Raw genomic sequence first — 15,297 nt, forward strand, 5'->3', positions numbered from 1 at the left:
TGACTAGTAGTGAATGGATGAGCCCTGTGGACTCCTCTTTATTTTACTTTATTTCAACTGCCACATAGATGGTCATGCACAGAGCAGCTGCAATCTGTGAAATACACAAAATGGTCTCAGAGAGATGACAGGTGTCAATCACCTGGCTCAGATCTACGCTGCCTTAATTGGTAATCTAATGCAATCCATAAAGTTGCCAAAAATGAAGTTTAGTTTGATCTAGCAAAAATGGCAGCTGTAGAGGAGCTGAAAAGCTTTTTTGTTTGATCAGCTAATGGGCTCTGCGAATACAGCAGAGCTGAATTCAGGGAGGTAGCAAGAAAGCAAGGAGGCAAGGTCAGCTTTGGCAGTAAAAGTGTCTCCATAGGAGGAGTGGCAGACAGACCGAAGTCCTGGGTGCAGATAGGGCCCAGGCCTGGGCCTTGCACCATAGGCTGTGAGCACAGTGTGTTCAGGGCTGTACATGGACATCGTAATGGCACTCATGAAAGGCAGGGATGCTGCGGGGAAACAACAGGTTACAGGGGTTTTCTGCTCTTGGTGAGCAGTTTGGAAGGCCAGCGTTAAGCAGCTCGCTGAAGTAAGGAATGCTGAAGACAGATGGCGGGACTAGGAGACCTCCCAGACATTGCTGTGATAAAAACCTAAGTGCTTCATGTTACTGCAAGAGAGTTGTTAGTTTCTCCTTCTACTCCTGTTAGTCTGACAACATGCAGAGCACTGTTAAGTCAAGGTGAGGCACTACCTGGTGACGGAATCACTTCTGTAGCTCCAGAGGTGTAAATAATTCAAAGTCTGACTGACAAGGAGCGTAGGAACAGGAATTCCACAGCAAGAATCAGCGACAGGCAGCTCACAAAGCCGGTTTTGCACAGCAACCCGTGACCCTGTGCAGCTGAGAGCAGGCAAATTGTTCGCTTTCAGTCAAGGCACGCCAGGTGCATCAGCAGCGAGTCCTGAGCCGCACTGTGCCACTGAAATCTGCCTCGTGGATTCTTTGGTAACAGTCAACATTTCCCACCATACCAGACCTCGACAATGCAAAGTGGCCCCATAGCACACAGCTTGCTGGGTTACCTGGCAATACAGAACACCATCCCAAAGGTAAAGCACTCAGTGGCTCCAGGTTACTCACTGTTTAACCAACCAAGGATACGACACGCAAATAAAGCTTTGTGCCCCCAGGTTCTTTAAAGAGCAGCTGGCATGGAATAAAAGTCCTGGCATTTTAGCTTATTAGAGACAGAGCTTCTTCTGCCTTGGATTTGAGCAGGCTATTCCAGGTGGTCAAACCACACTCAGAGTAGATTCACCCCATGCTTCAGCAGCTTTTGTTTGGCCTTGCCTGATAAGCTGAACGCACTGTCATGAGGGTTGGGAACCCCTGAGTTGCGCAGTGGAGCAGCCAGCTGCTGGAAGTACGTTTCCTGGACCAGGTTCTGGCAGGCATAGATGGCAGTGGAGGCGTTCCTATCGGGGCAGGAAGGAAAGCAAAGGTCAAGGCTCTGGGAGACAGAAGCAAGCACCCTGATGGTCTTCACAAGTTCCATTAGAACACATGGGAGCATGACGCTAAACTGCCAGCTCCAAGGACTAGAATAAAGGGTGCTCTCAGAGGCATGGGCACCCCAACTGGCTCTCCTCCTGCTGGACCACTTCATAAGAGCAGGGTGCACCTATGTCTGACAGCGTGAGCAACAAATATCACGTACTAAGCCCTGGGAAAACAAAAGGCTGGCAAGGTGCCCCACCATCAGACAGGTCTTGATCTCCTCCGAGAAAAGACCCACCTCTCCTCCCCACCCCACCCAGTCAGCTGGGATTAACCCTTCCAATGCCACAGCTACACCAGATAGTCACCCTCCTAAGCATTCATTTGGCTAGCTGGCAGGCAAACCTAGCACACCAAGGGCTGATGGATAAACACTGCGCACATATATCAGCCTCCTACTTTGGAGGAGGCAGAGTCCCTATTGCTGGCTGGGAGCGGCTCCCCCCCACAGTACCCGTGAAGCAGGAGGGTGCCAGCATGAAGATGTCGACCAGCTGTTCCGGGGGACACTGTGCCCCAAGGCTGGTCTGACTCACACCTGCATGTCAAACTCTAGCAGGACAGCTCAGCCAGCCAGTTCTAGGTGGCAGCCCCTCTCTCCATGGGGTCTGTAGCCAGCTACTGATGTGTGTCTCTATGCATGCTGTCCCCACAGTAATAGAGTCCTGGATTCCAAGGCCAGAAGGGAGCATTGGACTATCTAGTCTGACCTCCTGTACAGCACAGGCCAGAGACCTGCCTCCAAATCATTCCTAGAGCAGAGCGTTTAGAATGACATCCAATCTTGATTTAAACATGGTCAGTGATGGAGACTCTACTCTCACTTGGTGAATTGTTCAGTGGGGAATTACTCTCACTGCTAAATATTTACACCCTAGTTCCAGTCTGATTTTGTCTAGCTTCAACTTCCAGCCACTGGATTGTGTTATCTTTTGCTGTTAGACTGAAGAGTCTTATTGTTGTGCCCCCAGAGGTTCTTACAGACTGATCAAGTCACCCCTTCACCTGATCTTTGTTAAGATAAGCAGATTGAGCTCCTTGAGTCCATCACTAGAAGGCAGGTTTTCTAACCCTTTCATCATTCTCATGGCTCTTCTCTGACCCCTCGCCAGTGTATCAACTTAACGCACTGACCACACTGGTAGCAGCCCTGGCAGCTCACAGCAGGTCCCCCGTCAGAAGCCTAGGCTGGCTCACAGTTTGCTGCCTAAAACCATCTAATACACAGGGGTTGGTTTGTTGTAGTGTGGACCCATGCCTGTGTAAACAGATAGCCTGGATTCTCCTCCTTCCTGCCACGTGTGCTGCTGCTGTCACTGTGTGCACCCCTCTGGGCACGGGCAGCAAGGGAGAGCTGCTCAGAGTTTCCCAGGACGCCTTAATACTAACACAATAAGGCAGCAGAGCAGTCATGGAAGTGCAGGCATGGCTGTGAAGGCCAAGCAGCTGGTGTGGATGCAAACGGAAACAGTTCCTTGGGATCAATTAAAGGAACAGGGTGGAGGCAGCGACCGTGACACTGGGAAAGGCTCTGACTGTGATAAGATCATCTTGCTTGCAGCATCAGAATTTAGTTTGTCACACACATTACAGCTTGTTTCCAACCCAACAAGCCATGCAAGAAAACAAATCTAGACTGCCAATTTCAGGCGCCTTTGGCTCTATGCCAAGACACAAGTTTACTAGGAACAGCTATATTTAAAGCTGTAGCTTAGAACCTTATGGTGCCAGGAATTGGCAACATTCTAGCACTACGTCTTCATCCAAACCTTTGGCACTAGTCACTCTGCTAGGAAGATCAGGCCTAGATACACAGCACCCAGCCCTCCTTGTGGGCAGCAAATCAAACAGCCTGTGTTGAATTACTGAACATCAGGAAATGAGTTGAGGTGACTGGCCTTTGGTGAGAGGCAGCTCTAGGATTATGGAGCGTGCAGAACACAATGAGCCTTAGAACGGAGTTCGTAAGGTTCCCTTGCCTGGCTCTCCTGGGTCCTACACAGAGCTTGTGGGCCGGGATTTCCAACCAGCACAACTGTACCTCTTGCAGACAAGTAGCTTCAAGCTCCTCATCTAAAATGCAAGCGTGTTCTGAAGTGCTCCCCACTCTCCTCCTCACCCTATCACCTCTGGAAGTGAGCAGCTCCCATGGCTGAAGAGAGGAGGGGCGCCAGGCAGCCCTTACCTGATTGTCATTTCAGAAGCAGTCGGGAGCTGGTTGAAGTCAGAATGGATCAGACTAGCAGCTCTCAGGAAGTGCTGATGCTGAGCGCCCGGTATCTGGGGCAGGTTTGCTGCAGAGAAGGAGGAGGGATAGGTTAGGAAGCTGCCTGTGCAGGGTAGTTTGCCCCAGCTGGGTCAGGAGGAGAGGATGCTGGATTTCTGCACCCTGCTGGGGCAGTCAGAGAATAGAGCCAAAGGAACACCCATGTGACTCGATGCTGGCATGATGGGGATGAAGGTATGTTCCTGGCTCACAGAGTCCTCAAGCACTGCACAACTATAAAGCCAAAGTAATTTCCCAAAGAGACTATGATCCAAGAGGCTGGACAGGGTGGAGCAGTGACCAGGAAATCCTGAGGCAGAGATTGCATAGAATCATTTGGTCTCTCTCTTTCCTAGTCCCCCTCTTCTGGGCTGGAGAAGGTGTGTGGCTAGCGTCTGTGGGGCTGTCAGGAGAAGGGAGGCATAAGGATGGACTGGAATGAGGAGAGGTGGTCTGGGATCTATACATTGGCCTAAGGGAACATCTACCCAGCCCAGGGCTATAGTCTACGAGCCTGGCTTGACAACTAAAGATAGCTGGGTAGACAGTGCAGCTCAGGCTCTGAACCCTAGGGAGTGAGGTGGGCTTCAGAACTGTAACATCTACACATCTGTTTATAGCATGGTAGCCCAAGCCCTGCGAGCCAGAGTCTGTTAATCTGGGCTCTAAGCCTTGCTGCCATGGGCTGCTGCTTGCAGTGTAAGAGGTCAGTCCCATATCACTGTTCCATCACCTGCTTCCTATGTCCAGCATCGTCCCTCCTCACAGCCAGAGACTTGCTGACAAGTGCCCTGTGCTGCTATTCCCCGGGAGCGGGGAGGGAAGTTACACCACTGGGGGAAAGAGATGCTTTCAAGACATATTGGTGATCTAGCCGTTAGGAGATAGTCAGGCAGAATCATTACTGCCCTGGAAAGGAGACTGCCCAAAAGCAGATTCCTGCCCACTCTCGCATTGGCACTTGGCTCGAGCCTGGTGCAGGCTGATCACAGACTATCAGAACCTCTGACTATGATCACTGTGTACAAGCACAGGAAGAACACACCCCACACAAGTGGAGCAGAGCCCTTTGCCAGTGGGATCTTAAACCCAGCAGGAGCCCAGGCTGTTTCTGAAGGAAGGATGAGCCGGGGCTGTGCTAACTGCAAACAGTGTTTCAGGCAAATGTCTGGAGCATGAGATGTTAATGCATGAAAGTTAAAGCAAAGCTCGTTCTCATGTCTAACTCCTCTTCTGGGTGTACTGCAAAACGGGAAGCCCTAGAACCACGAAGACAAGCCCTCACCTGTGAGTACGTTCTGAATGCAGTCGTAGTGAGTAAAGCTGTAGGTGGCTTTGGCTGCAGAGGAATGGTCTTTCGGCAAAGTCTCCCTCAGGTGAACCTCCAGGCCATTGAGAGAAGCCAGACTGCTGTGATACTGCAAACAGTGCAACACAAACTTGCATCAGAGCAGATTTCCCTGTTTAACAAGGGCTGTAACCCGCCTGGAAAACAAACATGGATGACATGCAAATGACCCCAGGGACCCCTGAAATGCTGGGTCTAATCCAGCCCAGGTTGCCAACATCTGGAAGCGTTATCACCTCAAGGCTGTTTGGTGGCCTGTGTGGTATTAACTGGTGGATCTCCGTCCATTCATTGGCCCACAAGTCAGTGACACAAGGGGTTTGGCAAAGGACACTACTGGGGGAAAAGGGCCTTTCAAGCACCAATTGCAATTCACCAATGGGAGGATGCAAGACTCAGTGACTTTACTACCTCCCAGTGCTTCTCTATGGGGCTCCCATTTTCAGAAGGCACTGTCTGCTACTTTTTCTGGCAGTAACTGAATAGCCTTTTGATTACTGGGATGGTGAAGCCACTTGCTACTGTAACTGAAAATTAGTGTTAGGTGGGTTATAGTGTAATACAGTTGAACTGTGTTTAATTGCAGAAGCCAGGTGGTAGATGCACCCTGCCCCTGGGCATCCCACTGCCTCCACTCTCCCTCCAGACAATGGAGCTTTTCACAGCTTCAAAGGGTGTTTTAACCCTCCCCTCACTGAGCTGGATGGGCTTGTGGAAACAGCCCTTCTGCCCCCGACTCCATTCAAACCATAGCACCCCAGACTAAGGTCCTCTACAAATAACTCACGGGCTAGCACTGATCCCAAGAACACACTGCCTCAGACTGGGCATTAGCCGATGGGACTGCTGCCCAACAAGACACAGGAGGACCCCTTTGTCTCTTACTACAGTGGGGTGCACAGACAGGCTGAACTGCCTGGATGAGGCCGGGTGGACAAGATCTCCCACTGCAGTCTGCTGCCTGCTGGCTGTCAAATGCTAGGAAGATTAGTTTTCTAACCCCCAAGGCTATCCCTGTTCTTTCCTCAGCTGCAGGGAGGATTAAGCCTCCATTTACCATGCTGGTGATACCAACTCTACTCATGACCCTGCTGGTCTCAGAACAGGTTCTCTTTTCTGTAGAACAGAATGAAGGGATAAATCCAAAGATTCTTCTAATTGTCTGCACAGAGACAGACCTTGCATGACAATTTCTGCTCTGCCCTGAGGGTCTGTGTCACAGAAACACCCTCCCACTGAAATGGGATGGTCCGCACTTCCTGTGCCTATCAAGCTACGTGATTAGAATGCTCTGGCCTTCTCTGGTGTCTGCATTCAAAGACCTCGCAGAGCTATACACATTCATTCATTCAGGCTTCATGCCCCTGGGAGCTGGCGGTTAGTCTATTCTACAGATGGATAAACAGTACAGAGAGGCTGAGTGGTTTGCCAAAAGTCAGAGATGGTGATGGAGCCAACACTAGGACCCAGGAGGCTGACTGACAGTCCCCTGCTGTAACTGCTAGACCACAATCCCACCTAAGACAACAGCTGGGAGGGTGTGTTTCTGCCATCAGGGACCAACAAGTATCCTGCACCTAGAGGAAGTGTCCAGCCAAAGGGACCCCGTCACGTCAGGTCTGGCCCAAAATTCAGGCAGTGTAAAAACAGGCTTTGCAGTTGCAAGAGCTTAAGATCAAACCCGGTGTTTAAACGATTCAACTCCAACAGGAAGAGCTTTGGTTAACAGTCCTCTACAACATCCACCACCCACGCATAACAGCAGTATGGTACTGCAGGAGAGCCAGAAGGAAAGGGACTCGTCCGTATTCACTGCCCAACAGAAATGCAACCCACCCAGCTTAAACAGTGCATATGGGGATACCGATTATTCGATGCCTCCCACTCAATCACAGTCTCTAATGCTCTAGGTAAGGCACTTTTGACTCTTCATGGGCCCCCTCTCTTGCTTTAGGAATTTTTGCATGGACTCCAAGGGGAGAAGTGGGCCAGGTGTCTCTTCAGCTAGCAAGTGGCAATTTAAAAACAAGGCACAAACTGGCAGGGTTAGCTGGGCCAGATTTCCCTTTCAGCTGTTCTCTCACTGAAGAGTGAGACAAACAGACCAGGAGGCAGGGTGGAGCAGACAGAGGTCTCCAGCCAGCCGGGTTGTGGCCAAACAGGACATGATCAGGCATTGCAGAGCTGGTGAACACACACTCCCTCAGAGCCATCTGCAGAACCACATTACCAGCTTGCAGTGCCACAGCACCCCCAGCAAACGGGAATCAGATGTGGGGCCCAGGTGCCATGGGTGGGGTGGAATTGGCCTGAGAGAGACAGAGAAAGCTAGCACTGCACTTGCCAAGCACTTGGCTGGTTTTCCAGCATGCCCCTTTCTTGGTGAGTCACTCCTCATTTACTGCACTGAGGGGGCACCTCTGTTTACAAGGTGACAGCCAGAAGGTCACAAGTCCTGCATCTTACTGAGCACAGCTCAGAGTCCTGCCCAATTCAGAATGAAAACAGCAATGGACACTGGGAGCTGGCTTAACACTCTGGGATTGAGTGACAGCTAAAGAAATGAGGTTGTTACTCATGGGCAATGTCTCTGGGGGAAGGGAGTGGCCCAGCCTGGATGTTAGCTCTGCAAACTCTAATGCCTTAGGGAAATGGCATCAGCTGATGTGTCCTTCCCCAGCAGCCCAGAGCATTTCACTGCATAGCACCACTGGACAGTAAAGCCCGCACACTAACCAAAGCCAACAGAGGCAGCAAGAGAGGCATTGGCACTGGGTTCTGGTCCCCACCTTGTGCCCTCATGATGCCCTCTGATCATGTGCCACCGCTCCCCTGTAGAATGACACCAACCTGCCAGGCCCCGTGGGTAAGGAAGCCAGCTGCATGGGGCTGTGAGCAGCCACGCATTCAACTCTGTTTCTTTTTCGATGGACTTGCTGCCAGACACACAACTCACTGGTATCTCTGGAGTCACAACCGTAACGCGGAAGGTTGGAATTAAACTTCAGAAGCAGGGCTAGCTCTTTGCTGCTGCTCTACATTGCATGAGCATCTGGCATGTGGTTAGGGCCTCCAGTGGAACATAGACCAGGAATCCTGCATGAGCCACCCTGTGATCTCTGCTTGGGACGCTGGAGTAGGGCTGGCTATTTAGTCAGAGGTTACAACTACTCAGTCACAGCAACATTCGTACTTTGCTCATCTATAAACACTAATTAACGACGGTCTAGACCCTTGTGAGGTCGGCTGGAGGAAGCTGAAGTACCTGGAGGTACAGACACTTCTCTCCAAGGTCACAGAGCAACCAATGGGAGAGCTGGGAACAGGATTCAGGAGTCCAACTCCCATTCTTCAGCTCTGGCCACCATCCACACTGCCACAAGACAGGAAGTATATGAAACATTTTCTAATTTAAAAAGGCAACCTTTTTCTTACTTACCACATCTTCAATGGACCCCTGGTCATCCTTAAACTGCTCCTCCGCCAGCAGCAAGAGCACTAACCCTTTAATTCTGTGAACATACAAGATCATCTTAACCAGCTTGGCCTGACTGCCTGACACTGTGCAATCTACTGCTGCTAGACAGTCCATCCCAGTAGTTACTTGTGAAGGCAAACCATTGTCTCTGCTCTTGGGAGAGCCTGGGCCTTCTGCAATGCCACTGCGTAGGCTCTCCTGGACTTCAGCAACAGGAAACTGGTTCCTACCACAATCTTCAGCAGGGAACTTCTGCCCCAACCGTACAGCACTGGGCAGAGGCTCCTGCCCGGAAGCGTCATCCCTGGTTGCTCCATCTCCTCTTTTGAAGGTTCTGTTTTGGCTGCTGGTGTCTTGTTTGTCTACACTCGACAGATTGTCACATTCGCTTGAGCTGCTTCTCCTCATCTCTTTGGAAGGATAGCAGGTGGTGTGGCTGCCACTGGCTGTGTGACGCCTCTGGAGGCTGCAGCATTCAGACTTTATGCGCTCACTAGTGTTAGAGCTGGTTACAGGTTCCGTAGTGCTTCCACCTTCCTGCCCCAGGGCACAAGGCTTTGGAAAGTCAGAGGACCCCAGGGCCGCACTTGTGCCTCGAGTGCGCTCTGCAGCAGGCAGTTTGGAATTGCTGGGCAGGGCTCCCAGCTCTCTCTGCAATAGAGGGGATGGTTTCAGCAGGGTAGAACTCAACACCGGGCTTTTGCTGCCTGGGCTGCTCAAGGTTCCAGCTGGGGGATTCAGAGCATCTTTTGCTTTGGCAGCGCCCGAGGCCTGGGGAGGGGGGGGCGGGGGGCTCTCTCACCACAAGGACATGCTGGCCTCGGACTTCATCAACCCGGGCCGAATCCAAGAATGCCCGTGAGTGGAGGGTGATCTTAGATCCTTTAGGGTTTGCTGGAGATGTGGGCAACCTAACAGGAGACAAAATTAGACACTCGGTTAACCAGTAAGTAGCAGTCACTTGGGGAATCGGGCCAGGAACGATCAGAAAAAAACAATCGTCTCCTGTTCAAAACCTGATCCACCCTCCATCGGAGATTAAATCCTGCCCCAGCAACGGAGGGGCTGGCTGATCTCATAGGCTGTGCCCACCTCGAACCTCTAGGATCCTCACTGTAAGGTTAGGTGGAGAGTGAGGGACTTGCAGAGCAGCACAGACCCATCACCTGTCCTGGGAACGCGGCTGCCGTACACTCAAGCACAAAGCACAGAGGCTTTATTCAGAGCACAGGGGCCTAGAGATGACAGCACAGTCTGTCTGTCAGTCTGAGGCGGGGAGGTGGTTTTGCTTTACATAGAGCACAGCAGCAGAGAGCAGCTCAAGCCCTTTCCTCAGAGGATGGAGTCCAGCCAGTTAGAGCTATCCAGCCCAACAAGCATCAGACGATGGTAGTTTTAACAACTTGACAGTACCCCCTTATTTGGGGCTCATGTTATTCTTGGGGAAGAGGGCAGCAGAAGCTAGTGAGCCCTGGCTCTGCAGTGGGATGGCCTCAGCTGCTGAGAAGACCTTTTTGCTACATCACAAATTCACTTCCTACCTAGTCATCCACTCTACTGGAAAGTCCCGGAGTCCTGTGGCTTCACCGTCCGTTAGAGAAACTGGGAGGATGCAGACATCCTGAGGCAATGCGGGATCTGCGAGAGCAAAACCACACACAGACCCAGGGAGAATTAAAATGTTTGTACAGACACCAGACTCCATCAGTGCAAAGACCTCCTGTAGGAGGAGAGGAAGGTGGCCTCTGGCCAAGGCCTGCAGCCTGGTTGTGCCAGGCTATGGCACAGGACTAGCCAGGCGGCCTTTTCCTGATCACTTTAGCAAACAACGCTAGGCACAGTTAAATACCCTGTTACTTTTCTGACTGTCCCAGAGACACAGGAGAGGATGTGAGGAGAGGGCAGAGGACGAGCTGCCCGACACGAGCTGGATATTCTCAGGTCTAACTCAGCAAAGGGACTAAGGACAGAGTCAAGAAGTTACGAGTCGCTGTTCAGAACTTGAACTCCTGCCTTATGCCCCAACCTTTACACACCCTCTGCTTTCATGATTTCGTCACTGACCAAGTCGACACACATCTCCGTGTGGGACTGAAGTTACACACATCTGCTGTTAAGGAGTCCACAAAATTTGTGGGAGAACCTGCCCCTAGATGAGGAAATAGTGCCTAGATCCACCTCACAATACCCACTTAACACAGTCCGGGCGGGAACTGTCCTACCCAAATGGATGCACCTGGAACTTTAGCTGTGGCTTCACTGGAAGCAGCATGAAGATCTGCCCTGTGATGTTTTAATGGCAGTAGAGGTAAAATTGGGCTTGCTGAGGTAAACCAGGCCCACAAAGGGCCATATGCTCCTCCAATGCAGTTCCCCATTTACACTGTGCGACTAGTGTGGCTTACCATGCTCCTGCAGCACCTCCCCACCTCCAGGTATGCTCTGAAAGTAAAGCACACAGTTATCACTGGCCTACAGTAAGACTGTGTTCAACATTAGCCACCAGGCGCTCACACAGGACCAATCTCAGGGGATCTTCCCATCAACTGCAGTGAACTCTATATCAGGCCTTGATGGCAATACTGTGCTAAGGTTACTCATGTTCTACAGTGACTTACTCCTCAGGGAGCCATGTTGAGCTCAGTGGAGCTACCCAGGAAGCAAAATATGACACAAGATGCCGAAAAGTATCACAATCTAGCCCTGACTGTCTCTGCATAAATATGGCAGGGCACAGTCCTTGTTTATTCCCGGAACCAATGTCAAAGCAGATGCAACAGATGCTTTCCCAATCCAGTGGCATAATGCAACTGCACACAGATCTGCAAGCATAACGCCTCTTGAACAAGGTATGAATTTAGTAACAAACAGAACAAGTAAACAAAAGGATTACACACGAATAGCAAACATTAAAGACAACTAAACAGTCAGTGTAACAGATCAATAAGATGTAGGGTAAGGTTAAGAGTTATTTTGATGCAAGAGCTGGGATACTCACCTAAGAAGTTACTATACAGAATAAGTAATAGATCTATTTATTGAATATATTTTTATAGATCAAATTGTGTTAGGTCACATGTTTACAATTTAGCAAAGGACATTTTCCAGGCTCCCATTATGATTTTAAGAACAATTAGCAATGAGCATTTCCCCCTTGTTTCTTGGGAAGAAGAACTGAAATCACACAATAAGCATTTAATTTTTCAGCAAATGTAAGTGGTGGTGAAAGGTGATCTCTATGTTCATTCATTCTGCATGCTGCTAAACAGCAGTCTTTGGCCAGGTTAATCCCAGGGTGATTGATCCTTTTTGGCATCTTGAAGAGAATTCAATAGCCAAAATATTGACAGGAAAAAAGCTCCCAAGAACAGCAGCACTGACTTGACTCCTGAGCATCAACAGGAATTTTAAATTTCATTACACAGTAGAACCATTTAACATCAGCATGAAGTGTCGGCTGGATCTATGGTGCAAGTAACTCGCAGACTGGGTACTGATGCCGCTGGGCTGGCGTTTAACAACATACCTTTTCTGCAGCTTCTGTTCCTTGAAGGAGAACCTTGGCAGTGAGAGGAGGTGGAAGCTGTGTGCTCACAATCCTAGCAGGGTAGAACACAAACACAACCAGCCATGAGCAGAGTCACTTGCTGAAGTTCAGGACCCCTTCCCCGTTAGTTCAATGGAGCAGGCAGATGCAGGGTATCACTCAAACTGGGCAGCCACAGATGTTCAGAGCAGGGTTTCAGGTGCTGCTCAGACCAGTTTCATGCCCATGCAGTCCCAGTAGGATCCAAAGCCTACACTGTATCAACTCTCCAGGGCTGTGGTTCTTACTCTCACACCCCAGTACACTCACTGGGGGGAGCTATGCTCTGCTCTTGCCCCACCCTGACAGCAGGTTCCGAACACAGACACCCCAGCTGAACCCAAGGGGTTTCATGGAACTGAAAAGAGGAAGTGCAGCACACACTGACAGGTATGTTCTGAGGTCAAACTAGCACCTCCAGGCAGCAGTAATGACCCATGGATCTGTGAAACCCTGAGACACTCCTGCCAGTCCCAGGAGTGGAGACGAGTAAGGGGAAACCACGCTCCGCTGGCAAAGCACACAGGAACTCATTGCATTCCCACAAACACTTGTACCTTACAGTCTGCATGCAGGGTCCAGATCCTAGTGCTGCTAGGATGTGCCTGTGAGCGGACAGAGCACTCTAGGTAATAACATACACGGTCCTACCCAGCACCCCCTATGCTTCAAACCCACGTCTGTTTGTCCCCTGCACTGGGGGCCTCCTCACATCGCATGACACACAGATGTTCCAGACAACTCCCTGTGGATTGACAGGCCATGGCAAAGAGGTTCCAGGACAAAACCAGACAAGACAATAAAGCAGGGGTTGCCTGCTCTTGGGGCACATTTTGTCTGAAGGGCGGGTGAGGGGATGGGGTATTTAATGTAAAGTACTATGGACAGATGGGCAGGGCAGCCCTTTAGGGACAATTTGCTGTTACTGAACACTGGATCAGTTCCACTCCGGATCAGCAAAAGCGAACTTCCCTGCTGGGTATTTACCATTTGTTGGGGGCCTGGTTTTGGTGAGTGAAGAGTAACAGTGATCCAAGGCAAATAAAACCCTGTGTAGGCAAAGCCCTCACCACTCCCACTGCAGAGCTGGGTATTGGTAGAGGAAAGGAGCATGAAAACCAGCACTATTGCATTCATGACGCTGGCCTTTCCTGCAGGCACATCAGAGAAAGGATCAGTCTGGTCCCTTCAGCAGGTTCTGCAAGAGACTCTGCAGAGGGAATAGTCTGACTTAAACACAAGGCTGTCTTTCTGTGGCATTGGGGTGAGGCTTATGAGTTCCCAGGGGTCTCTTTGGGGATTCCTAGAAGATGTTGCGAGGAACTTGGTGGCCAAGTCGCCCACAGTCTTTCTGGTTAGAGGAGTTTTGCACAAGAAAAGAGTTTCTGCCCATGAGAAAAATCAATATGCTGGAGAAGACTGAGGCACATGTCAGTGATGGGACCACCATGGGGAGTTCAAGGGCACCCAGGCTCTGCGTAACTCACACATGCCTGCAGGACACAGCACATGAACATAAGACCGTTTCAAGCCAGATCTCCACTCCCATACGGGTTTTGCAGTTGCAACAAGTTGCCTGGATGCTAAGAACTACAGACAAAACATAATCCCGTGTGATTAGCTGTGTGTGTGAAACCACTCCTGTAAAAAGGATGACCGGGCTCCGAGATCACTCACTTGGACTTCGTCAGATGCACTCATGGCAAAGCAAGTCTCCACCTCTTGCCAGATGTGTCACTGACACATACGACACCGAGTGCTTCTGGCGAAGGACCTACTGACTTCTGTCACAGGGAAATGCCTGAACTCCCTAATCCCCTGGCTCTGCAGGATGTCATCTGTCCCCAGAGGCTCTCTTTGCTCTGGCACAATGCCACAGGTGTAGAGTCTTCAACTGTCTACAGATAATCTTTGGCTGAATAAAGCCAGCATTTCTCCTGGAGGATACAGGCTCCCTTTTCCTGCATCCATTTCAGTCAGTGTGGATAGTGTCATCTGGCCAGCAAGCCAGTCATTTTAAGCAAACTCACTCATTATTGGCAAGGCAGGGAAAGAGCAGGCTAAGAAAGGGGAAAGGATAATGTTGGTACATTTACATGTACAGATGTAGGAGGCTTTTAAATGAGGATCTTGCAGACTGTGGCATTTGGAAAGCATTGCGTCTCAGGGACATGTCACCTACTGAGCAGGGAAGCAGCCGCAACAGTTCACCCCAAACACTTTTAGTTGGGCCTGTCCCCCAGCCACCCTGAATGGCATGTGAAAGGCATTTCTGTCATGTGATGTTTGTAATAAAACAGGCACCTAGATCAAGTGGACAGAGCATGCCAGGGAGTCAGGACACCTGGATTCTTTTCCCAGCTATACCGCTGATGGCTTATTATTTAAAACGTACACTGTGGTAACACCTAAACGTTAACTGGATTAGAACTTTATTGTGCGAGATGCTGTCCAAACATGTAGGGAAACTCCCTGCCTCAAAGAGCTCACTTGCTCTGAAACACTGAATATCTGTCCAAATGAGCCTAAGGGAGTTGGGCGCTCAGATCTCATTGAAATTCACTAGGAGCCTATTGAAACCCCAGCTTTAACCCCTCAGGGCCTCTGCTTCCCCAGGTATATTTGGGGACAACAATCTACCCAGTTAGAAAAATATCTGAAGATGGAGAGTGTATAGAGTAAGTAATGTCCCCGTTAATAACCGGAGGACAGATCTGGAGGTACAGCCGCTACCCTTCTCTGCTTCCCCTCCCCGAGGAAGCTTGGGAAAGCAGCACTGGACTGTATAGCCCAAGGAGGGGATTGCCTGCATTCGACTCTGTCTGAGAACTGACAATCACAGTGACTGCTTGGAAGTCCTTGGCTACTCACTGGCCTTTGTAGAGGATGCAACCTGCCAACACTTGAGGTGAACGCTGGCAGGTCTGCAAGATGAGAGCTGCTTTCAGTAACAGCAGGGGGTCCACCTGTGCAGGGAGAGGAACACAATCAAACCATCAAACCCCGGGGAATAATCCAAGGAGCAAACAGAACTATCTAGGGCACGTCTCAGTATAACAAGCTAACT

General features: G+C 50.4%; 1 protein-coding gene across 5 annotated transcripts in view; it reads right to left on the minus strand.

The window, feature by feature from the left end:
* Positions 1-15,297, minus strand: part of HPS4 (HPS4 biogenesis of lysosomal organelles complex 3 subunit 2) — a 22,817-nt gene continuing 7,520 nt past the window's right edge. For all 5 annotated transcript variants that reach the window (XM_043498288.1, XM_038373194.2, XM_038373193.2 and 2 more), the window contains exons 7-15: positions 15,102-15,196; positions 12,171-12,243; positions 11,050-11,086; positions 10,186-10,282; positions 9,447-9,555; positions 8,606-9,295; positions 5,104-5,236; positions 3,738-3,846; positions 1-1,470 (exon numbers count right to left, since the gene is read on the minus strand). In XM_043498288.1, the coding sequence (XP_043354223.1) occupies positions 1,299-1,470; positions 3,738-3,846; positions 5,104-5,236; positions 8,606-9,295; positions 9,447-9,555; positions 10,186-10,282; positions 11,050-11,086; positions 12,171-12,243; positions 15,102-15,196 (1,515 nt within the window). In that variant the 3' untranslated portion in view covers positions 1-1,298. The remainder of the gene's footprint in view (positions 1,471-3,737; positions 3,847-5,103; positions 5,237-8,605; positions 9,296-9,446; positions 9,556-10,185; positions 10,283-11,049; positions 11,087-12,170; positions 12,244-15,101; positions 15,197-15,297) is intronic.

The sequence above is a fragment of the Dermochelys coriacea genome, chromosome 15 (assembly GCF_009764565.3).
Source record: "Dermochelys coriacea isolate rDerCor1 chromosome 15, rDerCor1.pri.v4, whole genome shotgun sequence".
NCBI classification, from domain to species: domain Eukaryota; kingdom Metazoa; phylum Chordata; order Testudines; family Dermochelyidae; genus Dermochelys; species Dermochelys coriacea.